At 34.8% G+C, this 26,697-nt stretch overlaps 3 protein-coding genes and 1 long non-coding RNA gene across 6 annotated transcripts; 2 read left to right on the top strand and 2 right to left on the bottom strand.

The window, feature by feature from the left end:
• Nucleotides 1-3,045: 3,045 nt before the first annotated feature.
• Nucleotides 3,046-6,156, bottom strand: LOC112283815 (putative aldo-keto reductase 2). Its single transcript, XM_024523024.3, has 7 exons — nucleotides 6,021-6,156; nucleotides 5,512-5,679; nucleotides 5,040-5,240; nucleotides 4,459-4,631; nucleotides 4,118-4,217; nucleotides 3,823-3,976; nucleotides 3,046-3,691 (listed from the first exon to the last, which is right to left on the bottom strand). Exons 1-7 carry the CDS (start codon nucleotides 6,081-6,083, stop codon nucleotides 3,495-3,497), a joined length of 1,056 nt encoding a protein of 351 aa, XP_024378792.1. The 5' UTR covers nucleotides 6,084-6,156; the 3' UTR covers nucleotides 3,046-3,494.
• Nucleotides 6,157-8,080: 1,924 nt separating this feature from the next.
• LOC112283814 (uncharacterized) lies at nucleotides 8,081-10,583 on the bottom strand. The gene has a single exon (XM_024523023.3). It carries the CDS (start codon nucleotides 9,793-9,795, stop codon nucleotides 8,476-8,478), a length of 1,320 nt encoding a protein of 439 aa, XP_024378791.1. The 5' UTR covers nucleotides 9,796-10,583; the 3' UTR covers nucleotides 8,081-8,475.
• Nucleotides 10,584-10,634: 51 nt separating this feature from the next.
• On the top strand, nucleotides 10,635-11,674 carry LOC141045527 (uncharacterized). 2 transcript variants are annotated; one of them, XM_073534846.2, is made up of 2 exons: nucleotides 10,635-10,958; nucleotides 11,214-11,674. In XM_073534846.2, the coding sequence occupies exons 1-2, from the start codon at nucleotides 10,671-10,673 to the stop codon at nucleotides 11,274-11,276; spliced, it is 351 nt and encodes a 116-aa protein (XP_073390947.1). In that variant the 5' UTR covers nucleotides 10,635-10,670; the 3' UTR covers nucleotides 11,277-11,674. The 2 variants fall into 2 exon arrangements, with proteins under 2 accessions (XP_073390947.1, XP_073390948.1); XM_073534847.2 differs by having other exon boundaries at nucleotides 11,161-11,674.
• Nucleotides 11,675-15,935: 4,261 nt separating this feature from the next.
• On the top strand, nucleotides 15,936-18,899 carry LOC112283963 (uncharacterized). 2 transcript variants are annotated; one of them, XR_012217746.2, is made up of 6 exons: nucleotides 15,936-16,506; nucleotides 16,684-16,752; nucleotides 17,018-17,206; nucleotides 17,361-17,662; nucleotides 17,842-17,884; nucleotides 18,249-18,899. It is a non-coding gene; the product is annotated as an uncharacterized LOC112283963 (long non-coding RNA). The 2 variants fall into 2 exon arrangements; XR_012217745.2 differs by having other exon boundaries at nucleotides 17,018-17,662.
• Nucleotides 18,900-26,697: the final 7,798 nt, after the last annotated feature.

Genomic DNA, 26,697 nt, shown 5'->3' with positions numbered 1-26,697 from the left:
TTTATGAAATAGAATAATATAAAATAGACTAAAAAAATCATAAACTTCTAGTACAACTAGAAAAATTGTATAGTAAAAGAAATCATCACGTATTAATTGATTGAAAGCAAAAATATTAGTAATATATATATATATATATATATATATATATAGATATAGATATAGATATATATATATATATATAGATATAGATATATATATATATATATATATATATATATATATATTATTATGTCATATATATTTATATATATACAATATAATATATCTTATATTGTAATGAAGAAGTTTCAATACAAATAAGAATATATATAAAGTATTTTTTTAATATAAATTAATAATCTAATTATTATTATATATATATATATAACTTAATAAATAACTACAATTATATGAGTAATTTATGTTATACAAAAAAAATATGCATAAAAGACTTTTTATTCTTGTAATTTATACCACATACATAAAATACAATGTAAATTATATTTTACACAATAGAATTAAAAATTAATAAAAATTTATTCAAATAAAATAATTTTATAAATCAAAAAATAATATTATTTATAAATATCATTACATAAGTTTCTATTATTACGATTTATGAAATTTTGATTTACAATCTATAAAATTATACTTAAAACTCCAAATTTAATGAGAAATTTTCTCTTGAGTACACCTAATATATATTTTAAGCTCTATTATTTTCTATTTTTTCTAATACCTCTATATTTTATATTAGATTAATTTTTTTAAGCTGATTATTATTTCTTTTTTTATACTAGAATTATATAAATATTATTTTTTATTAAATATTCTTTATTAATAATACTATACTATTATTTTTTCTTTATTTTTTCTTTATTTTTTTTAATTTTTTTTAATTTTATAATAAAAAATACCTAATAATTAGAAATTTTATATATAAAAAAATATAAATTGTACATAAAATAAAATAAAATAAATCAACTAATATTAAATAATATGATACATCTATTTATATATTTAAGATATATTTTATATTTGATATAAAAAAATATTATATTTTGATGTTAAGACAAAAAGTACATTGATATAACTTACTAATATTTATATTTAATTTAATCATAAATTATCAAAGATAATGAATTTGATTATATCAATAAGAATAAAACTTTAATAAAATATATTATATTCTTTATGAGTTTTGAAGCTAATTTAATTTTTTTCAATCTTTTTATCTAAATATTTTTATTCTTAACAAATAATACAACCATTTCTTAAGTAGCATTGACAATTGTTTATAAATTAATATAGCAAATCCTTGAGCAATTTTGTCCAATATTTTTTCCTTATTGTTGTTAGTGGCAGTAAATCCACACTAAAGAGAAACTCAATTATCACCAAAAAGATCTTATAGAAGCTTCTTACAAACCTTTAGGCTTGTAGCATAAATATTAAGCTATAAGTTGATTTTTATGCAACTTAGTAAATATAAAAAAACTTATACATAAAGTTTTAATAATCATATGACAAATCTATATGAATCTAAATATCTAATTTGTATATCAAATACTTTCTTGAATATTCTTAAAGAAAACAATTTCTACAAAATATGTTTCTACATACTTCTATTGACTTTTATTTACTTAAGAAATATAGGCATTTGTTACACTTACACCCCTTCTTTATACCCTCTTATAGAGTTGGAGAAACAAAAGCATAGGTTGAAATATCTTGTATAGTTGCTAAATTCCTTTATTGTATGTAATTATATAATATCTTTTATTATTATTAAGTTATAGTGATATAAAGATTTTGGCCTTATTATTGCTTAATAAAATTAAATAGATAATAATCTATTTTATTCTTTTATTGATCAATTTTGCATTGATTTCTAATATTTTTAATTTACTAATATAATTCACTTCTATTAAGTGGCTTTGATTATGGTGAATGTCTAATAGTTTGTATAATCAAAGACTTTGCAAGTATTTTTTTTATTTTTTATGATGCAATTAAGAAATTAAATATATCACTCACTTCATGCAAACAATCTAACAACACATTCCTAATTGAGAGAGTTTCTAAACATCATGCATTGTTCTTATACTAAACTTAGATAAATGATTACATGGGCCTAAATTAGATTCTTCATTAAGGTCATACTTGAATCATATAAAGGTAGTTCAAGCTACAAGCAGACCCTATGTTATTTTATGCATATCCATTATGTCTATACATACATCCAAGGCTTTTAATTGGCTCATCCAAATCCATTTTCTTTTGTCTTGGCGTAGATCTTAAATCCCTACTTTCTTTCTTCTTTGTTGATATGGGTCTTGCTTCTCTTTCTTTATCATGATGTCGGTCTCAATCTCTTTCTTTCTCTTTCTTGTCTTAGCATGGGTCTCGACTTCTTTTTTTTTCTTTCTTTTTTTGGTGAAATTCTAAGGCCTTTTTCTTCTCTTCCTTGCTTTAGTACAAGTCTAATCAAGTCATGCCAGGTTGAGAGTTCATTCCAAATATTAAATGTATTGATAATTGAAAAAATGGATAGTAAGATTCTTATGACTTTTGTTGCTTCAATTATAATTCTCTAATTTTTAGATTCTCCATTGTTTTTTAGTGCTTCTTTTCTTCTTCTACAATATACTTATCAACTATTCAATACTCAACATTTGAATTGGAAATTAGTTAGGCAATTTCCACAAACTCTCTTCAATTATTTCTTCCTCTTTCACAATTGTGACTTCAATATATGCATCAGCTATTAATGGTTTTAATAAAAGAGTACTAAAAAAGTAGTAGATTTTGTATTCTTTGTATTTAGCAACCCCAAGTTACAATCTAGTGCCAATACAAGCAAAATATATGCATATAAGAAATGTCTAAGCTTGTCTCTATGAAAAAACATGATACAAAATAGTAAGCATTGCTAAAATTGCTCAAATGATTCATATACTTTTTTGTAGCCAACATTTTTAATCTATATTAAACTTCCAAGAATTACAAATGTATTGCAAGCACAACTTTGATGATGCAAAAAAATGAACACAAAACAAAATGTAAGACTTGTAATGATATGATTCATTTGATAAACATGACATAAATTACATAGATACCATATACTATACATATATAAGGATCTAGGAAATTTCTTGTAGCACCTGTTCAAGGAGGGAACAATTAAACTATGGAGGGTGCCCCACTAGTGAGGTGCTTCACTCAGCCTACTATTTCATATAAGTTATTCCCGTCAATGCAGAGTATGATATTGGTGAATACTATCCGAAGAACTTCCGAGCTAGCCAACAGAGCAACTAACTAATTCACGTCATTTCAACTCGAATTCGATGTTGAGGCTTTTCTTCGCACTTCTCCAGCAGTCTCGTCTCTAGATTTTTCATAAAGCACGGGTTGGGGAAAACAAGCTCCAGACATTTTCAACTTGTGCAATTCCAAAAGCCATGACGAAGTCAGAGGTACATTTTTTAAAAACCTCATACGTTCGGAAACTATTCTGGTGTAACATATGAGCTGAGTGGAGGAGTTGTTACAGATTTCCATGTCTGCTTGGCTAAAGCTTCATTGTATCGATCACCTGCAATTTCGTGTTCTGGCACTGCTGCTGCAACCTCCTTCAGTTCCTCTGGAGTGAGCTCCACAGATATCGCCCCTATGTTTTCGTTTAAGTTGGGAATCTTAGTAGTTCCTGCAAAGCCAGTCAAAACACCATCAGATATGCAAAATCATGAGGAAGTAACTTGCGAGCTGAAAGATTTTGGCTTCACAAGGATGACAACCGTCGTCTATGTTCCAAACGTCCACAAAGTTGAGCTGAACCTGGGATAGGTACGACGTCTTCCCCCTGGTGAAGAACCCAAGCAAGAGCCAGTTGTCCTGGTGTGCACTTGTGCTTCTTTGCTAGCGCAGCAACTCGCTCATACAAGACCTTGTTTTTCTCTACATTTTCTCCCTGGAACCTTGGATATCGTTGCTGAATACAGACAACCAAAAACCACGTGCTTTTGGTAAGTTAATGTGGCTTTGGCACTTCCCCGTAATTATACAAAGTGTTTTTATAAAAATATATAGAAACAGGGACTTCACTTCAATGTGCAGACAGTTGAGTACTTACAGGCCTAAGATCTGTCTCTTCTAGCTTCTCCAGAACTGCTTTCCCAGAGAAAAAACCTCGTCCAAGTGGGCTGTATGACACAATCCCAATTCCCAGCTCTCTGCGTCAAACATGTCACCCATTTTTATTCAGCATGGGTCAATAATACAGCCAAATCACATTGTGTTTGCATCCAGGATACCACTCACTATTCAAGATGAATAATGGGAGGACTATGGTTACGGTTCATCCCTAGCCTCACGTGAGATTGCCAAGTTGTATGAACATTTCAACTTATTCAGGGATACCATCATCAACTGGGATCGAGCAAGAGAAATAGCAGCTCGATATTATGAATTTACCTACAAAGAGGGATGATTTCTTCTTCAATGTCTCGAGACCAAAGAGACCACTCAATCTGCACAGCAGTGATGGGGTGGACCGCATGCGCACGTCTGATAGTATCAGCACTCGCCTCAGAGAGGCCGATGTACTTTATCTTCCCTTCTTCCACTAACTTCTTAAGCTCTCCAACCTGTTCGGCCAAGATGGATTAGCAAAATGAATCTTGGGTTTGTACAAAGAATTCAGCATGTCATGAAAACTGTTCGAAATGTGCCTGCCTATTTCAACACAATAGTACGAGGGGAGTTCTGTTTTTCTTTTTTTGACAGGCACTGGGTTTACCAGTCGCAACTTAATTAACCTTGTTTTTTTGGTTAAACCCCTTCCTATGCACAGATACGGACATACGAGGACCTGTTTCTTTTGCCATCCAGGAGTTACACCAGCTCTGCTACAACAATGCTTCGAGGTCTGGTATCTTTTTTTTTTATTTTCTTTGAGGATATTATTCCAAGTCACATCCGCAAGGAGGGGAGTTGACTAGGTCGAAGGCTTGAAGCATGGCAATGACAAGAGAACAGACAGAAAAGGTGAATACCGTGACTTCAATGGGCACTTTAGTGTCAACCCTGTGCTGGTAGTACAGATCAATGTAGTCCAGCTGAAGGCGCTCCAAGCTGTCTTCACAAGCTTTCCGCACATATTCGGCGTCACCCCTGACTTCTATCTTGCCATCCACAGTGGTTATTGCGAACTTCGTTGCCAGCTGGACTTCGTCACGAGGCAAACCCTTCAGAGCCTGACGAACATGAAGGCTTGTACATTAGATGTTTGGAACATATAATCATAGAAAATATCACGTCGAATTTCGCATTGGAAAAAAATAAAAATAAAAATAAATGAACTGCTGATTATACGGAGCTACGTGCCGCTAGGGCCGAATACTGGAATGTTCATGTGTGAAAGTAGTTCTCAGGATCGAAAGCTTCGAGATGTGGAAGGAAAGCAAAACTGACGAGATGTGTACCGAACTGCCACAGCCCAGCCTTAAGGACCGGAAATTGTCTTACCCGCCCGAGCAATTTCTCATTCGAGTGTGGCCCATAAGCGTCAGAAGTATCAAAAAAAGTCACCCCACTGTTAAAAGCGTGATGAATAACAGCGATGGCTTCCTTCTCCTCCACAGGCTTCCCGTACCAGGTGGAAAAGCCCATGCATCCCAGCCCCAACGCTGAAACCTAAAATTCAACCCACCCCACCCCACCCCACCCCCATCACCAACAGGGAATTGCAGCGTTCCCGAAAACCAGAAGCCAGAGCAGACTTGGCACGGATGCCACAGCAGTAAAAAAGTAATTTATTATCAGCGAGAGTAAGAGTTAAAAGATGTGAATCCCAGGCCGTAGGCCGCACGTCTAGAAGGACGAAGTCTACCCAACAATGTAGTAAACACGCGCTGTATGTCAGTTCCGATTCAAAAGTGCTTGCTCTCTGTGGACAGGGGGTACTAACTAACAAACCTGAATTCCGTGCAGCCAGACTCAAACTATGTAACTAAGTTATACCCACCATCACCCACCTTGAGGCCTTGGCGCCCGAGCTTCCGAGTCGGCACTGAAGGCGTCTGAGAGCAGCGATCCATTGGGAACAACCCTTGGGCGGAGATTGCGAGGTAGAGGAGGAGGGAAAAGGAAAATTGTTCAAGCAGGCAGGTAGACGCGAAGAATATGACAGAACGCAAGGTCGAGAAGCCCTAGACGGGCTGGAAGACTCGAGACCAGGGCAAAGACCCTTCCACGTAGGATTTTAAAGGGGTGTCCAGCATCTATCTGGCAGCCCGTCCTGGGTGCCACCTGGATGGATGCTTGCCACGTTAGCAACAAAGCTCGGCCCTCGCGGAGGTGAAGGCGGGCCACGACGCAGGCGGCCGGGACTACGGTTTCATATGGATTTGATTTTATATTAGATTCAATTGAGCATTAGATTTTTTCTTTTCTTTTTGTAGAATCTTTCATATATTTTAAATGTAATATTAAAATAATAAATTTATGGATATGATAAGAAGTTATAAAAAAATCAAGTAAAACTTAGAATTTTGAATAACATTATTAAGTGCTTTAAATTTTAATATGATAATGTAATTTAATACTGTAAAAAATGTAAAATAAAAATCAAGAATCATACACAGATATTAAATCTCATTAACAAATACTTTTTAAGCACATAATTACAATTTGGTTTTATACAACACATTCTTGCATGAATTTTTATTTAGATTTTGAAATAAAATAAAATATTTACATTGCTGATATTTGTATTACATAATTTAAAATTTTATTTAATTACACAATTGAAGTATATTATGTAATTGCAGTGACTAAAGAATCCTATATATATATATATATATATATACATAAATATAACATATCTTAGTTTTGTATCTTTGTTTAGCTATTTAAAAGCCTCATGTTATACATATATGCATACATACATAACTATTGACTTTATTATGTGGCTATTTTTTAATAGGGAGTTGTTAAAGCCACACCCTAAAACACCCTATAATGATTTTCAATAGACTAAATATACTCTACATCTTTGGTTTGTGAAAATACACATTATAATATTAAACAATTCAATCTAAATTATTTATTCTACAATACATATATACATATATAAATCCAATGATTTCTAAGAAACAATTGGGATCTTTCTGAAATTCATCAAATATCATATATATTGTAATGCATTGAACATTAAAATTTGCAAACATTTTGCATTGTAATACTAATCTATATTGGAGAAACAAAAACACTTATATTTACAATGAAATCGAATAAGCCATTGTATACAAAACTAATTCTCTATTTTTGAGCAATATTGGCTACAAAATCTACAATCAAAAAAATTGTTGTTTGAATCCACTTTTTTACCCGAGTGCCTAAAAATTGATCGAAAGGTTTCAAGAATTAGTCTAAAAACATGAACTCGCTTGTTGTAGCCTTCTTTAAAAAGTAACTCTTCTCCCTGAATTTGAATAATCTAGGATTTTATAAATTTGCGAAGGGTTTCACATCCATCCACCATGACTTTGATTGCATGAAATTCTATATTTATTATGTCTACAAAATCAAGTATACATTATTAATTTTGTGGTCAACGCGTAAAGTAGAACACTTTCAACGTTTGTATCCCTTCCCCTCACTCTCAGATTGTTTCTCAAATGAAAACTTCATTGACCAACAGCTGCAAAAGAATAATGTCCAGTCAACGAGGTTTTTGCAAATGAAAAAAGAAAAAAAAGAAAGAAGAAAAAGTCAGAATGGCTACGTGCACACACAATTTGTTGCAGTACATCCGTCAACTCCTAAAATGGAATAGAATACCACAACCCGATAATGTGGTGTCTGTCAAAACAATGTATAATGGACTTAAGCTCATCATGCAAAAACAGCAAATAGAATACAAACATGGGATTGATTAGAGAGGGGTGTTAGGGCGAAGAGTACAGAGAAAGGGTTAGTCATTTTGCGAAACCCAGATGCTGTTGCGATGCGTCTTCGGTGAAACCCTAATTAGTCAGAAAAAGGAGCACCGCCAGGCATCTCATGTTGGAATATGTCGCAGTGGGAGATCATGTCGCAAAATGGAGACTGAACAAGCAATTCAGTGTTTATTTAGGATTAGATGGATTTTACAGACATACGCCATGAAAGCCGTGTTGCGCAACGGTGCGGTGGCCCTTTCCATTCCTTTTCCCTACCACCGTCTTGACAGTGTCAATAAACAATTTTTTGGCCTGCCGGCCTTTCAAAAGATTCAATAACTATTTTCTACGCAGCAAAGAATCTGTAGTTTTGTCGTCGCAGCAGCAGTAACAAGCGACGCACAAAATCTGTGAGCACTCTACATCAGCCTCTTGCAATGTGAAATCACTCGACGTTGTGATCTAAAACTTAGGATTGTGACAGGTTTGAGTTAACAAGACGCAAAGTCCTCTTCGTTTGCTGTTGGTGAGTCGAAGATCTTCGACTTTAGTAATCTGCACCCCGAAACGCTTCCAGGATAAACCCCAAGAGCACTGTCGCAAACCCCAGTGCTGAAGTGACCCTCAAAGACTCGCTAGCCGATCTGGCCGGCGCCGGAGCTTCGCCAGCAGAATCATCAGCGCCGGTTGGAGACGGCGATCCGCCATCCGAAGGAGCTGACGGAAGTGGGGAAGAAACGGGTTGTCCAAGGAGAGTAGGACATGCATCAACGTCAGTAATAACGTCGCAGACGGCGGGGAGGCCGAGAGCTCGAGTAGCATTGATACCTGCAGTCGCAGGGTCGCCACTTCCGACTGTCTGCAAGAGCTGGCACAGACACACCGGTTTATTCTTCACGACGGCCCCAAGGGATGTGCAGCATTCCGGCGTGGGGGGAGTCGTGTCGTTGGCCATGGCATACGCGAGGCATGACTGTAACGACGCGAATTCGTTCGAACAGTCGACGGATTCACTGACTGGGGTGGGAGCTGGAGACGAGGGCGATAGGATTGGAGCATGGGCTGGGGTGGGCCCGAGCCAGGGAGCCACTGGTGCAGTGGCAGGACTGAAGGGTGATGGTGCAAGGATACTGCCGATGGGACTGTCGAGCAATGCCGGACACCGAGACATGTCCGCGGAAACCTTACATAGCTGCGGCAGGCTCTGCGCCAGGGTTGCGTTGATCCCATATTGAGCGCTGTCGTTCATTTGAGAGAAAAGCTGGCAGATGCAAACCGGTTCTCTCGCCTGGACGCTCCCAATTGCCGTGCAGCATTCTTTTGGTGGTGGTGCTTTGCCATCGCCGCTGACGAATTCCAAGCAGTTCGCAAGCTCACCGGTCGAGTTGGAGCAATCGTAGTCCGATCCTTTTAAAGGCACGGGACCTGGTGCCGGAGTAGGAGCGTGAATGGGGCTGATCGTAGGTGTATTAGGAGGAAATTGATGAGGCGGTGGGCTGTGCAATGTGGGAGATGGGGCTGGAGCAGAAAACCCCAGTATCGCCGGGCACTTGCTGTAATCCACAGCCACTTTGCAGAGTTTCGAAATCTCATCTGCGCGCGTTACGTTTCCAGGAGCAGTTGCAGGATCAGCGAATGCTGCTTGGAGCTGACAAAGGCACACGGGGTGCTGCTTTTGCGTCGACGAGAAGGCCGTGCAGCAAGGAGTGGATGGCGGTTCCGAAGAGTTGCTGTTCACGTAGTCGATACACGGCATCAAGTCATTGAATGGAACGCTGCAATCTGCTGCAGGAGGGGGCGTGGTCGCGGCACTCGCCACAACAGCGCACACCATAGCTAACGCTGCAAATGAATACAGTCCCGCCATCGCCTGTCGATTACCTGTGGTCTACCGATTGACGTCCTTCGACACGAAACTAGACCAGCAATCACGATGAAAGACACAAAAGCATTGCCTGTAGCCCACCCGCCCCCCAAAACTGCTTTCTCTCTACCCGGATCATCCAAGTTTAATTATAACATAGCAATGTTCAAGGAATCGCCTGCAAATGCTGCTCCAGCGCCTCCACCACGCTACACACCACCAACTTCAACTAACACAGCATCAACAACACCAACTCCGCATCGATCTCGATAGTTATGACGGTGGAAAATGATGGTCCGTTCATTAACGTGCCCCACTTGTGAACCTCGTCTAGCGTCGTGACCAGCGTCATAGATGCTCCACTCACCTAGCGCCTGCACTTCACGACTGACCCGTAGCATTGGAAGGTACCACGATACGAAAACCCGTAAATTCCAACTTCTTATCATCCCACAACCGGACTCCAGCAATTGAATCGTTACACTCATGTGGACATGTCAGCGCCATGATAATTAAATAACCAAATGAGCTGATACACGCAGTAAATGAAATCTCCTTTTCACAAGGAAGGAGCGAAGAATCTCCGCATTACTGCCTGATGTGGTGCAAGAACGGACGTCCTATCACACGTTTACTAGAAAAATGGGATAAATATCTGGAATCTACGATAGTCGAGGACGTCGAGGGTACTGAGGACATCGATGAGCCACTCTGCATGGATATTGGCAGAAAGTGTGAGGATGGCAGGATGCGGTTAGTCGTAGCACGGCATGTGATCGGTCACGGGTGAAGTGCAATGAGGGCGAGAGGGGTAGGGGAGGGAGGGTGAGCTCATTAAATGCCCGGCGCCAGAGAGGAGACTATCTGAAGCCAAATCAATGCCGCATTCAGTTGACCCACACATCGAAGCTACCGTGCTCTTGCCCATGCCGCTTGCGGTGCCATTACAGTCCCCCAATCGCACCCCATTCGTCATCTTCGCGCTCGCTACACAAATCTCTAGGGGCTCTTTTTCTGTCTTCGAATCCACGCTCTCCGAGCTCTCCACCTGGTCACAGGCTGATGGCAACTGCATGCCAGTCTGGAACTTCTCAAAAAACTTATGCCGAATCAATGAATCCTTGCTGTCGGATCATCTAAAAAACCGTGTTAGTCAACTGGCTCAGGTTTGACCTACCATCGTCTCGTGTTGTTTCATTTAATTAAAGTGCGAGCTGGAAACACAAACTAGGCGCCAGAACCTGCAGGGAACACTTGGGTGCTCTTCACGTAGTGCCGAAGTTTATGGAACCCTATTCATGATGTAGATTTTGTATTTTGCATCCTTATTTGTTTTACATCGTTTGTTTGTTTTTTGGCCTTCTGTAGTTTAGGAGTGATCCTTCCGGCTGGTGAGTTTGTAAGGACAAAAGACTCTACAGGTTGCTGCAGAATGGAGTTGCAAGAGCATGGTGCTTCTGTCTCATTCAACCAGGCTGTGGTGATGCTGGTGCCCTTCTTCTTGATGTACCCCACGGAGCTAGCATCTTCTGCAGGCTCATAAACCCTAAATCCGTAAAACCCTAAACTCTTGCTGGTGGATCTCAACCAGGCTATGCTCCACACATGTGTACACAAGATGAGGGGTTCTCATCTTGGAGCATTGAATATGAATTATCAAGGAAAGAGCAACACTTCCTAAAATCTTCATTTGATTTGAATCCTAATGAGTCAAGACATTTTGAGTAGTGACCGTTTTTTATGTGATGTACATCTTCTCTTTTTGTTTTCAACGTGAGCACAAAATGTTCATTAATTATATGACTCTATGTTACATGCAATGAATAGTTGATATCAAAAGTCGTGTTTATAAAAGACATGAATTCATTCTGTTAGTTTAAAATGATTTGCAAAGATTATGTGTTCTGTATTTAAGTGTATTAAACTCAACACAACTATATCTATTTAAAAAAAACTGATCAATCTTCTCCAAAACAATATTCGTTTGATTAACTTGTAGAATCAAATAAGGTTTTACTCAAATTAATTATTATTATATTTTTTTTATAATCAACAGTGAATAAGAAAGGACTTGATTCACATATTTTATTCTTTGATCTATAAAAAGTAATATTATGTTAGAATTCTTTCACTGGATAGTATTGTATTGTTACAAAGTTTTTAAAATTTTCTAAGTAGAAAAACATACAATAAGAAGTCATTAATTGATTATGTTTCTAATAAAGATACATGTAAAGTACAAAATATGTGAACTAAATATATATAGTAAATCACTTCTTTGAAAAGAATTTGGGATTTTGAGCTATTTAAGAAGCTAAACAATCATTTGCTTAAAATTAATAATAACAAATTATGTGAGCACTAGCACCACATCTATTATATAAAATAGCTTGGGAGGAGACAAATACAGGGGATAAACAAGAGAAGACAAAATGGCTTTCTGATTTGCTGCATGCATCATTATTTTCATCAAAAATGTGGATCAAAAGTGCAGTTCACTCTTAACTTTGTTCAAGTTAGTCAACAGTCACTGGGCAACTCTCCTTGTCAATTCTTAATTCTCTTCAAGTTAGCGTCTTGCTTACAACTTTTTGAATACTCATTCTGTGCTCTTGTGGATGGATTCTGGCACAGTAGCATTGATCATGGTGTCCTTCATCAAGTGTCTTGCTCACAACCATCACAAGTGTTCTCACAATTCAATTGTTGCAGGTTTTGTCGAGTGTCGTATTTTTTTTGCTCAAAGGCTCAATGGCTTTTCATCAATTTGCTTAACGTCTATACTATTGATGGATTTACAATCAACAGGATAAACTGGATTTGTAGTCTGATGGTGTTGATTTTTGCTTTTGTTCATGTTGTGATGTGATGCAACATTGCTACAAGGGTGGATTTGGGTCTCAGTGACTAGATTTTAAAGTTAAATGGTATGTTACATTGGACCAGTTTCACATCAATCAGGGGATGGAGTGGAGGCAACCATGATTTTGAGAGTTAGACTGAATAGCATTGTATACTGTTAAAACTGGGTCTCAGTTCTCTCAATCCCCTCTAGAGTAATTAATCAAAATGTGACAAAAAGCCATAGAAGAGTCTCTACTAAGATATTATGAGAAGTGGAGATTTAGGTTGTTGTGATTGTGGTTCTTGTCTTGAAGCATCATAATTTGATTTCTATCCAGTGATTTCTAGTCCTCTTCTTCACAAAATTGTTACATTCATGGACAATGATGACCAGTGGTTTGAATAGTGTTTCACAAGCTATTAGGCAATGGGCTCCCAAGTCCAACATGAAAGGATTTGCAATAAGTATGCACATTGCACTTAATCTACACAACAATTGAATTTTCTTGCCCCACTTTTACTATTCTTTTTGGCTTATTTTTGGTTATTTTTTCAGGGTTTAGCAAAAGTGATGCAATCCATGTTTTTGATTCTGATTCAATAGATGTAGTGGTTTAGCTTTGTGGTGAGGTTGTGCACACAGAGAAGCATCAAATTTTCAAATGTTGTGAATTGGAGATTTATTTGTGGGCATTGCATCTGTTGTAACTTTATTGAATCCTCATTTGGGCTTGGTTGACGTTTGTTTTGTTTTGTTGTTATTTTTTATTTTGAGGTTTTTTATACATTATTACAAAAGTCTTTTTCAAATTAATTTTGTTGTTTGTAGAGCTCAAAAACCAATGAAAACTTCAGAGATTCACATATCTATATATATACACATCTTAATGTCATTTAATTGAAAAAATTGTAACTTGTTTTTAAGTTTGCAATTGGAGTTCTCACGAGGTTTGATTAATCTATCTTAGAGAATACAAGCTGCAATTGCCTTTTAAAAGAGGAACCAAAGGCACCCACAAAGTCAAAGAGGGTCTCTGGCAATGCTATCCAAATCAATGTAGAATGTAGTGAAGGAGTGGCCTGTAAGCAAGATGAGTTTTTAAGAGGTGAACAACCCTTGGAAGTTGCAAATAACTTACACATTAATAGAAAGAAAATACAAGATGCTCAAATCATTAGCAAGAACAGGATATGGCCCTGCTTGAGGCCTACATGTATGCATGAATCAAACAATTTGTGCATAGGAATCCACAAATTAATATTATTTTGCTTTGTTTTAATCCTGAGAAAACTCAAGTTTTATGTTGATGTTTTGTTTTGAAAGATAAATTGAAAGTTTTTTAGTTTTGTGTTATGAATTTGTAATGTATTAACAGTAATAGATATTGATTATATGCTAAGCATACATTTGATGGCTAAACATGTGTAATTACAAGCATGAGTTGTTATTGATAGCCAGTGGTATGAAAAGGTTGGAGTTGCAAAATGTAACATGAGAATATATAAGTTATGGTGGATTGGATTAGCCAATATATTGTTCAACAGTTAAATCAAACAATTTTATAAATTGATTGTTTTAAATATGATACCATGGTGATCCTAAAATAACACAAGTATGTGTTGTTATTAATAAAAAATCACATTCATTAAATGTATGAATAAAAGTATGTATACTTATATATAACTAAAAGCTCAATTTTCACCAAAGAATTTTTTTAATATAAGAGATGAAACAATTAAAATTTATTATCATTTTTTTTTCTTCTATTTTCTTTTCTTTGTCAACATTTCTTAAGCAGTGATCAACTTTTGACTTTACAACCACAAATTAAACTTTTACACATTTTTTTGTGTCTAACCACACGGATTTCCACTGGTATATAAAACCATAAAATACAAATCCAGAATTAATAATTACATAACATGTTAAAATTAAATTGTACATAGTTATTGAGGAGCATTTTTTTATTTTTTATTTTTTAGAAATTATTATTTTTATTTTAAAACCAAATTATAGATCTTAAAAGAAAAATCTCTTGGTTTTAGATTCACTTTTAAATTTATGGTATTGAAAGTAATGTTACAAAGATTGTATAAGATTTATATATGATTAAAGAGTTATAATTCTAACTTATTTGCTATTAAAATTTTAATTGTTTATATATATATATATATATATATACATATCTATAATAAAATTTCATCTAAATTCTGAATCTTACGTGCTTAAGATATTCAATTGTATTCTGATGAGGACAGCTTTCATTGCTTGAAGAACATGAGAGCCTTCAAACCAGTATTTTATTAAAAAAATAATGTGATTGAGTTTTTTTTTTTTTTTTTTTTTTTTTTTTTATTATTATAAATTTAATTAAATTTTTGATATAATGTTATCTGGGTTTCACAGATTCTGGTACACATTTAGTACAAATTCTGAATAAAACACTCATCTACAAATTGAAATATAATCTTTTAAATTTTGTGAATTATTTTTGATTGCAAATCAAACAAGGTGTTCTGCTCGATGGAATACAAATAATTTTTCAATGCTTATTTTTAAAGTTTTCCTTTTGTTACAAAAATAGAATTATTTGTGTATTTACGAATCTTCAGCTTGCATTTCAAAAGATCTACAATCTTAAAAGGATTTCACAAGTTTGTTCAAAAGCAAAGTGATTAAGTTTTTTTTGATTATACATGTATATGTATTTATGCATATACATACATACATACATACATTTAATTGAATTGAATTTATACCTATAGAAGTTTAAAAGTATAAAAACATATTATTATTATTGTTCCTGTTATTCCTTTATAGAGATATTGTGATCATTTTTAATTAAAAAATATCTGCTTTATTTTCAAAGATTTTTTCATGTTTCTTGAAGCCCAGATTTGCTAAAATTTTTTTTGAGTACTGGGAAGAATTTTCAAATTGTCAATCATTTAATTTTAAATTATAAATATTCAACTGAAAATTTAAATGATTTTTTAAAATTTAGTGATAAAACTTTAGAAATAAAAAATACTATATATATATATATATATATATGAGTCCAATGAATAATCATTCGAAAATCACCACCACCATAAGGAAACAATGGGTTCCAAAAAATGGAGACCAAAGAGGCTCCCACATTCCCACGTACCCACGTATGAGAACACCGTCTTCGACTTCGAGTAAATTCTGGAGACCGAAACGGTAAAAAAGACGGTGATGGTGTTTCCGCAGGGCATTGTGGAACTCTGCAGGTTTCGCAGCTATGGCTCCCTTCCCTCTCGCTCCATTTTGTTTCTGCTGACCTCGGCGTTTCCTTGGTTTTTATTCTTAGATCGTTGCTGCAACAGCTCCCCTTGTTCTTAATATCCATTTCGTCCTCCTGACCCATGAGCTTGGACACGATCGGGGATGCCGTTGTGTCTGAGGGGGCCCGAGTGCTGGTGGATCTTTGAATCCTAAGAAATTTTTTTGAGTCCGAAACTATGCGCAGCATTGATTGTTTCGCGGGTCCGGTACTTGAAGTAGAATAACTGCGAAAGCGGAGAGTTACGAATTTTCCTCATATAACTCTGAGGAAGAGTGTACTGGCAATTTTTTATTGCATTCAATCCGAGATTAAAGTGAAGAAAAAATAAAAAAATAAAAATCCAGCGAAGGATTTGAAATTTGAGTTCCAGTTTCCACAAACTTAGAGATTTAAATTTTCAGGTTAAAATTATTATGGTTATTGATCGAGTAGCTTTTGAGCCGTGGCCATAATATTTGTTAAGTGGAGGGCCTAATGGAAGTTTAAGGGAATGATCTAGAAGGGAGCCCTGTCCGAAGTGGTTTTCATTGAATGCTGCGGAGTCCTGTTCCGACAAGAGGTATAATCATCTTCTGTGTAGGTTAACATCAACTCTAATTCACAAGCATGATCATCTTGCCTCAAAGGCACGTGAATTGTAACGACATTTCCATGTTTGGAGAATGTTTTGGTTCAATGGGCAGGTTTAAGAGGTACTGATTTCAGCGTCAAAGCGGTCTTTCATGGTGGTGAACAGGTTGCATTCATTGGAACCGAAATAACATTGGAGGTTTTTTAAACCATTTACATGCGCGGTTCCATCAAGGTTGGTAAAATAGAAGTTTCCACCCCCCAAAACTTATGAAGTAGTGAATACATTGTGTGTAGTAGATAGGTTTTGTGAGTTTCTTTAGTGTGTAGGGTGTAGTTGAGGCTGATGTGTTGCAGTACGTGTTTATATTACGCTTGTCTTGTTTTTGCATAATCATTGATGGTTCCCGAGGTGGATAATCAGTCCAGACGGTTGTTGTTAAGGAGGTGATTTTGGCAGCCGTAAACTTCTTCAATCTAGTAATCTTGTTGGGCTGCAGGAGAAGGAAACAACATACTTATTTTTTGTGTGCTCCTTGATTGGAATTGATTCCAATGAAGGCGTGCCCGCTGGTACTCACGTCTCTGAAGTCTAGGTCTTCGGTATTTCTTTCCTCCCTTAAGTCAAGTTTACATGATTCTTCATTTCGACCTTGCAAGGAGCATTTTATCGTGGAAGACACTCGATGGTAGATTTCACAATAATCTGAATATCTATCCTGTCAATCTCCATGGATAACATGAGTTTGCTTCTTGTCCCATACATTTGAGATTCCGTTAGTTGAAAAGTTCCTTATCTGGTTCTTTTTTCTTACTTACTATTAGGCGGTGGTACCTGTTCAGTGTTATAGGTAATGATGTGCCACATGTATTCAGATCCGGGGTAAATGAAAAGAGGCCAATAATCTGTAGCGAGTGGATGTGAAGTTTTATAACTCCAATCGAATACGCAGGCAGACTTCTCTAAGTGAAGTTTATCTAGATCCATTCGTGGAGATTCTTCAGAAACCCTCCAGTTAACTCTATTCGCAAGACTATCAGGAAACTGCAGTGGCTGCCTTGCATCAATTCAAATAAAGAGACCTCATTTACAGCACTGCACCTTTTGCTTCATCAATCTTGAAAACGACACAACAACATTTCCGGTGTGTGCACATCGTTGGATCTAGTGAATTGTGAAGAGGTATCAAAGAAGTATGTTTACTTGTGATTCTCTATGGCAGGTTTCAAAGATACTGTAGTGGCTATGTTGTGGATTCTTGAACGTCCAGGACATGATACAAAGCATGCTCTGATCAGCTCTTTGATTGCCCTTTTCCTGCAGCGCTACACCAAAAAACAAGTCTCTTGCCACATATACACAACAGGTGACCTCCGTTTGCTCATGACTGATTCTAATCCTGATCTTAATCCGTTCCATTACGCTCCCAAAGCCGCCTCATAACTATATGTGTACTGTTCCTGTCTGTAGCCCCCTTCCAATCTCCACTCCCTCCTTCCCTCTCTCCCTCGTTGCATGCTCTCTCGTGCTTGTTTGTCTTGCTTGTTTTTTATTTTTCTTGCATGATTTGCTTGCTAGTCTGTTTATTTGCCTCCCGCAATTGGATTTTAAATTCAATCCCAACGCGGATGCGCACAAACCTTATTTTTTGCTGTGGGGCAGCACGCTGTCAAAAATGTCCATGCGTCTTTCTAACCGAGCGTGGTGTATGTTGCAACGAGAAAATTAAGGGGAACGATTGCGAAGGGTCCTTAGACATATGTCTGCAACCGCGGACCTTGGAGGAGAACGGGCTCTTCCGTAGCGTCGCAGCTGCTTCACCGTCCCTGCCTCACGCGTGTTGGACAATTGTAGGTGAGCCGCTTCTATTCTTAAATTTTGCTTTTGTAAGTAAGCAATGCAGAAATGTGTTGGTGATGCTGCTGTTGCTAATACAAACTCAAGAGAGATTTTTATTTGAGCACAAGATGTTACATACAGAATGAGAGTTTACCCATTGCAGTAAACAATACTATGGTAAAATTAAGAATCCAATTTTACCTAATCCTAATGTTGACATGGATTGGATGTGTTGAAAACCAATAATCACATGGAGGAGGACTGGATGTTGGTGGATGATCAAGGACACATGTTGGATATCACCAATATCTTCCCTCAACTTGTACTTGTGTTTGTCACCTTGTAATGGCCTGTGGTTGTGTTGCTCCACTCAAAACACTTGCACTGCTACAAGTCGTGGTTGAGGATTTGACATTGGCTAGCCTTGTCATTTTTGCTTTGCATTCCATTTAGTATATCTCTTCTCTATGCCCACTACCTCAAGGTTGTTATTTTGTTTTTGTTTTGTTTAATTCCAGCTCTTTGCTCTTATAAGGTGACAATGATGATCCTTTGTCATATGTATAGATCATCATTTTGCTTTGTTATTTCATGGTTGATGTTGTCTTTGTTGCATGAGTGTTGTAAAGATAGCAAGGAGAATTTCTAACTCAAGGAAGTGACTCTTCTTAGGATTCAATTGAGAGATGCTTCAATGTTGAGTAATTCTTTGAAGGCATTATCAATCAAGTATTCCATTGTTTATTGTAGATATAAGACTTGAGTATACATGTTATGGCTTGAATATAGAGCTTACATGTAGGGCTACAAAAATGCAATATTAAAGAGCTTTAAGATACAAATAAAGGCAAAGGGGAGTTTCTTTAGTAAGAAAGCTAAGTTCATATCATTTAGCATTCCCTAGGATTGAGATTTTTGAATTATATGTATCTAAGTTAGTACTTTCTTTAGTCCAATTGATTCTCTATTATCAATAAAATTAATAAGGTCTAGAGCCTTTGTCAATATATTTGTCTATTGTGTATATGTGGCAATATAACTTATTTCAATTGTGCCATCTAAATGTTTATTTCTAATGTAGTATTGATCCAATTTAATATGTTTAGTTCTTTAATATATGACAAATTTTTTGACCAATCTAATATTACTTATATTATCGTAGAGTAGTGGTGTAAGATTTTCATTGTCCAATTGTAGTTTTTTAATGAATCTTTATAAATAAGTAATATTTTGAGCAACTTCAAAGATGATACAATATTGTGTCTCCATAGAAGAGAGTGCTATGGTTGATTAGAGTTTGCTTAATCAAGCAATGGATATTAAATCAAGTTTGTATAAATGTCCAATATAGATTTTTATGATTTAATATCCCTTCTCTAATTTATATCAACAAACATAAGTAGATTCTATTTGTTATTAATGGAATAGAAGATACCATAATCCATGGTGCTTTTGAGATACTTTAGGATTTTCTAAGCAACAATAATATGAATAATCCATAGTTTGTTCATATACTTCAACACTCTTCCAACTACAAATTGTATATTGTAACAATTGATGGTTGCATTTAGAAGTCATCCAACTAAGCTCTGATATAATTCAAAGTCAATTTCAAGTATGACATTTGAAAATGATAGTAATTCAATGACAATTTCAAGTGATGAAGATTTTATCAATCATTAATTGATCAATATTATTAATTGACTTATTAAGTAATGTATTTTATACTTAAATGGATTAAATATTTTGTATGTTTTTTTTTGATTTTCATATCTTAGAAATATATACTTGTTGATTTTCTTTCAAATTTTGATTGATATTCTTTTGATAAGTACAAGTATACTAATGAGCTAAAGACTTGAAGGTGGTTTACATCTGGTTTGATTATATAGTATAATTGGTCTAGAATTACTCCTTGATTGGTCCTACTAGCACTTAGTGTAAAAAGGTAAAGATAAGATAATTATATAGATAATTAAAACAATAGAACTTTTTAGAATTGGGGTTAGGTTAATGGACCAAGTAGGATCCACCATAGAACATTCTAGAAAGGATTTAGGGTAGTTATTTAGGTAAAGCCTATCATAGAACCTTTTAAAAGAAAGCTAAGGATGGTTATCTACGTGGAGCCTATCATAGAACCTTTTAAAAAAGGAGTTTAAGATGGTTATTTAGGTGGGATCCATTACCTAAGAACATTCTAGAAAGTCTAGGATAGTAAGACAAGATATAAATATGAGTAGCCAAGGCCTTTTGGAGCATCTAGTTAAGTATGGCTTCAAATCCTTTCTCTTAATAAAGTTTGGTTTTACATCTTTCTATTTAGATCTGTTCTATTATGTTTATGTTTGCTTAGTTTTGTCTTTCATGTCCTATTCTATTTAGTTTTATTTAATTTAGTTTTGATTTGTTTTAACCTATTTTGTAAGGAGGCCTTATGTTGTTGTAGATTGGAAGGATCTTGAGTTTTTGAGATAATGTAGTCTTATTTCATTGGTATCAGAGTAAGTATTAGACTGTTTCTTTTTGGTAGCATGTCAATAGTCATCATTTAGTCCAAAATCATTTGTTGTAGTCATATTGGGTATTTTATTGAGGCTATCACAAGCTACTCTTAAAAAGTCAATCGAGAGGTGAGAAGACATTACAATAGTGGAGTCCAGTGGAGAAATTACAATATGGGAGATATGATAGAGCAATCCTAGATGGAAGCTCTAATACAACACCTCTAAGGCCAAATAGCCACTTTGCAAGGACAAATAGAAGCCTTAAGGATAAGAGAGTCGACATTCATTAAGTTGAAATTGAATAAACCTAGTACATACTCTAGAATTTCAAGACAAGAAGATATATGTCAATGGCTGTTCAATATGCAACAATATCTCTAACTATCTGGGACAAATACCATTGAAGGAATTATATATGTGCCTAGATATTTGAGAGATGCTGCATCTATTTAGTATCAATATCAAATTCAAAGTTATAGAGCTCAAGGTAGATTTTGTGACTAGGAAGAATTTGAGACCAAGTTTAAGAATCAATTTTGGCCTATCAATGCAAAGAAGATAGCATGCGATCACTTAGAAAATCTTACACAAGTTAGGTCGATGCAAGATTATGTCTTTCTATTCAAGTCTTTATGTCTCTAAATTGAATATGTTTCAAAGGCAAAGATGATGGATCGATTCCTATAAGGTTTGAAACTTAGAATCTAATAAAAAGTAGAGCTAAGAGATCCATTCATATTCAAAGAGGCAATTTGGATTACAAAGATGGTCGATGTTGTAGATTTCAAAAATCATAGAGTTAGACCTATAGCATGAAGTCTTATACCGCTATCTAATATTACGACACAACAACTAATGCCAATGGAGATTAATGCCTTACAAAGAACATTGACACTACAAAAACAAGAAATATTGGTGCAAAAAGAATTATTTTTCTATTATCAGGAGTGAGGCCATCAAATTGGAGGTTGTCCAAAATGTCAAAGTACAAGTACCAATGAGATGAGGTGAGTTTATAGTCTTAAAATTCATCAAGTCAATAATAAGTTAGAGCAAGAAAATGGGACTCTCCAGTAAAGGCACCAAGGGCTAGTATTGGAGGTAGTTATTACCTCTCAAAGACAAATGGCATAACCTTGGACAACTATAAAAAGAGTCGATTGATACTTCTAACAGTGTCATGATATAACATAACTAATAGATGAAAGAATGTAAAAATTATTATAATATAGGAGATCTTAGTTCAAAGTATTAGAGCAAGTTATCTTAGAGATATAGTTAATAGTCAAAAGGATAGTAAAACTAAAAAGTACTAATAATGCCTTTTACAAAATGGCCTTCTACTTACTTTGTTGGACCATAAATAGGTCAAAATAAGATAGATTGGAAAAATAAATAATATAATTATCTTTAAAAAGAAGTTAAGAGTAAATTCCAGCAAAAAATTATCTAGAAAAACTAGATATTGATATCCAGAGAGGGCCAGTTATGAACCAGGGTCGAAATCAGACCGTGAGGCATAAAACTAAGCCTTGATGACGATTCTGGGGTTCTTTTTTAGATTGAAGAGTGAAATTTAATAGCAAACTAGATAAGGTTTTTATAAGCATTATTTTTGTGTGATTTGGATTCGTAATGACTTTGTAAGAGCTTTACAAAGTCAAGTTTGTTTTTAGATGATTTGGATTTTGTGAAATAAAATAAGATTAATGCTTTGGACAATTTCAAGAATTTTGTAGCAAATCTATAAGTAAAATTTTGTAGGTTAATAGTTATAGTTGTGCTAAATATGTTTTGTAAATTGTAGCTTAATCTAATGGTTGAATTGAGGGTTATTGAGGTTTAAGTGGGTCAAGGTCTCAAAAAATAGAATATTAAATCTAATGAGGTTTTTAAGATTTCTTCTAATCTACTAGTTGGATTGGAGTGAAATTTATGCATGAAGATAGTAGACTTGTTTTTTCTATGTATATAAGAATTTTGAAATCAATCAAATGGTGAAAAGAAGAGATATTGGCTTTCAGAGATTGGCATCAAGGTCAGAGAAGGAGGCCAACCAATACTTGAGCATGTTTTTGAGGTTATCATCTATTTGATAATTTTGATCATTTTCAAATTTTTTGTGCTTATTGTCAACTTAATTTTTAAGAAGTGTGCAAATTTTGAATTAAGATCAATAATTCATTCATTAGTTATTGAAATTTAAATCTATTATATGAATTACTAGACTTTGATTAGAGTTTGATTTAGAGTTAGGGTTTCGTTAGGATTTGAGTTAGGATTAGGATTTGATTTAGGATTAAGATTTGGTTAGGATTTGGATTAAGATTTGGTTAGGATTTGAGTTAGGATTAGGATTTGATTTAAGATTAGGATTTGGTTAGAGTTTGGTTTAGGATTTAGGATTTGATTAGGGTTTGATTTAGGATAAGAATTTAGTTAGGGTTTGATTTAGGATTTAGAATTTGATTTAGGATTTAAGATTTGGTTAGGATTTGTTTTAGGATTAAGATTTGATTAGGATTTGATTTAGGATTTAGGTTTTAATTAAGATTTGATTTAAGGTTTAGAGTTTGGTTAGGATTTGATTAGGATTTGGTTAGGGTTTGATTTAAGATTTAGGATTTGATTAGAATTTGGTTTAAGATTTAAGATTTAATTTAGAATTTAGAGTTTGATTAGGATTTGATTTAGGATTATGAGTTGATTTAGAGTTTAGGATTTGGTTAGGATTTGATTTAGGGTTTAGGACTTTATGAGAGTTTATTTAGGATTTAAGATTTAGTTAGTTTTTGGCCTAAATTTTGAATGAAGTCCAATAGGATTTTTACTAGGATTAAATTAAGATTGAATTGAGATATATTTGAGATATATTTGTAATCATTCTAATATTTCTTTAAGATTTCTTATTGTTTCTTTGTAATTCCTTTGAAGTTTGTTTGAATTTGATTAAAGCTTGCTTAGCATTATTATGGTCTAATTAGAGTTTAGTTAATATTCTATTAGAGTTAGGATTTTGTTGTTGCAATTTTAATTCTACCTTCCATAGCTAGGTGCCTGAAGCATTCTCAAGCAAGACTTCACATATTACAACAACGAGACTACTAAGAGGATAATCATGTCGAGTGCTTATAGATTGTAGCTCTACAAAAAATTACATCTTAAGTAAAATTGTCGACCGGCTTGAAATTGAAACCAAGGAAATCAAAAGAAGAAGTATATATCTTGCAGATGACCAAAAAAATATATTGAGTGAGACGTGTGAAAAAGAAACCTTGAGATTGATGGACACCTATGTCTTAAGAGAGAGATTTAAAGTAACAAAGCTAAAGTATGAAGTTATCTTTGGTATGCCATGGCTGGAGATGGAAAATAAGTAAGTTGATTGAATAACAACAACAATCTCTTTTGAAAATGGAAGACACAACGTGACTCTTTGCACCTCCACATCAAGTGAAGTTGAAAGACAATCTGTAATCAAAGACTTGCTTGTAGGAATGACCATTATGAAGAAGCAACTATACCTTGAGCAACCAGTATATATGGTGGTTCCAAATTTTACATCAATGGTAGAAAAGACAGCCAAAGGGGTAGAACAAGGAGAGCAATTCATACAAAAATATCATGATGTCTTTCTAATTGACCTACCTAGTAGCGTATCTCCTGATCAAAGTGCCTCCTTTCAAATAGAACTATTGTGCTGAGCCAAACTAATAAATCGACCAATTTATTGCCTAACAGCAAAAGAATTTGAAGAGCTGCAAAAGATATTGGATGAATTCTTAGAAAAAGGCCTCATTCAAGAGAGCATATCACCATGGGGAGCATCTATATCTAGAGTTCGACCATTTGTGAGATAGGATCGAAATCAGATCTTTGGCCACTAAAATGACAGCCTAGGGCAAAATAGGGGATTATTTGAAGATTAGAGGTTAGGATATGAGAGTTAGCTTGAAGTTCTTTCTAAAGACATAAGAATTTTTTTGAGAAGATTTTAGAGGACTTAAAAATTGTTGTTCAAAGTCAGGGTTTGTATCAGTGATTTGGGTTTTATATAATATAACTAGGGCTAGCAATTTTGGCTAGTTTGTGCAATTGATGTGACATCTACCATTGAAAATTTGCCACTGTTTGTATTATTGGGTGTGCTAACTTTATACAAAATTTTGTGATAATCTAATAGCGTGGTTTAGAGATATCTAATTTTTAACATAAGAGGGTTTCAGAAGGTGGCAGTTTGAGATTGGGTATGGTTTCTATGATATTTGAAGATCTATCAATTGGATTAAGGTGAAAATTAGCATGGTGTTGGAAGACTTGAAGATCAAGCTACACACTAATTTTGAGACAAAGTTAATGGTTGGAAAGGGAGAAATTATTGCTAAGATTTTTGCTTCACTTTTTAAGTTGCCAACCGAGTAACATCAATACAATTTTTGGAGGTTTTCTCACAATTTGTAAGTTGGATTGGATTAAAACTTCTTGAGCATATAGAAGACTTATATTGACAATTACATGCATAATTCCACATCAAGTAGATGGTCAGATTGGATGTTACAACTTGTTAAAGCTCATTGATTAAGATTAGGGCTTACAAGAAAAATCTAAATTGCTTAAATATAAAAGTAACAAGGTAATTGGGATTTATATATGATTAATAATACTAAGAAGAGTGTTTTAAGCACTTTTGAATTGAAATTCAGATTATATTCTTCTTGTATAGACAAAATCTATTGGGGTTTCTTGGCTACTTGTAAAACATAATCTCACCTTCCAAAATTAAGTGCCTAGTGCATTTCTGAGCAAAACAACATGTAATATGATATAAGTGGTGAATTTGACGTGAAAGTTTGGGATAGAAGATATTGGATTATATTTGTGGTTATTTGAAATTGATGGTGCTAAAAGGGAAGAAGGTTGAATTTGAACTTTTTGATGGAGCTTTGGGTGGAGCTTCAAGTGGATCTTCAAGCACAACTTCAAGTGGAATTTCTATTGGTGAATAAGGTATGTACCTTGATCTAAATACTGCAAAAATATTTCAAGCATTTACATTATTTATGCAACAGCAATAAGGCAATGATTACAAAGAGGCTTTGGCAACCAAAGTATTGCAAGTAGTGGTTAACAAGGTTGACTAATTTGATGGGAAAGAAGCAAAACAACACATAATATGACAACGTGCTATGGACATTTTGAATGGTTGATTTTACCTTTTGGCCTCATCAATACTCTAGCTTCTTTTGATGGATCATATAAACAGATTGTTTTCAGACCTTTTGGACAATTATATAGTCATCTTTATTGATAATATTCTCAAATATAATAAAACCTTTGAAGAACATGACTAACACCTATGAGAGATATTGCATCGACTGTAAAATAGTCACATTTATTGCAAACAATGAAAATGTAAACTTTGGAAGTTAGAAATCACCTTTTTGGAACATATGATGTGCTCCAAAGGCATACGTATGGAACAAAATAAGATAAAAGCAATGGAAGATTGGCCAACTGCCAAGGATACTTTTGAAGTTTGTTCATTTTTAGGCCTTACTGAATACTATTTCCATTTTGTTTGGCGATTTGCTTACATTGCTATCTCATTGATAAACCTATTAGAGGAAGATGTTCCATTTGAATGGATAATGGAGCAGCAAAAATGCCTTTAATAAGTTGAAGGAGGCACTTATTACTACTCTAATATTACAACCATATGATCTTAATCTCTTTTGTATGCTTAACATTGATACTTCTAACTTTGCTATTGGAGCAGTCTTTCAACAAGACTTTGGTAGGTGCCTTCAATCTATGGCGTATGAATCATACAAGC

Source organism: Physcomitrium patens, chromosome 6, assembly GCF_059467195.1.
Source record: "Physcomitrium patens ecotype Gransden chromosome 6, ASM5946719v1, whole genome shotgun sequence".
NCBI lineage: Eukaryota > Viridiplantae > Streptophyta > Bryopsida > Funariales > Funariaceae > Physcomitrium > Physcomitrium patens.
The sequence above is the reverse complement of the archived record's forward strand: the minus strand, read 5'-3'. Positions and strand labels throughout refer to the sequence as shown.

Coding starts and splice junctions, on each gene's coding strand:
- LOC141045527 (XM_073534846.2), top strand. CDS start 10,671: ATGCCGCATTCAGTTGACCCACACATCGAAGCTACCGTGCTCTTGCCC. Junction 10,959..11,213: donor GTGTTAGTCAACTGGCTCAG/GTTTGACCTACC, acceptor AAGACTCTACAG/GTTGCTGCAGAATGGAGTTG.
- LOC112283814 (XM_024523023.3), bottom strand. CDS start 9,795: ATGGCGGGACTGTATTCATTTGCAGCGTTAGCTATGGTGTGCGCTGTT.
- LOC112283815 (XM_024523024.3), bottom strand. CDS start 6,083: ATGGATCGCTGCTCTCAGACGCCTTCAGTGCCGACTCGGAAGCTCGGG. Junction 4,632..5,039: donor AAGTGCCCATTGAAGTCACG/GTATTCACCTTT, acceptor TTGGCCGAACAG/GTTGGAGAGCTTAAGAAGTT. Junction 4,218..4,458: donor GAAATCATCCCTCTTTGTAG/GTAAATTCATAA, acceptor TGTTTGACGCAG/AGAGCTGGGAATTGGGATTG.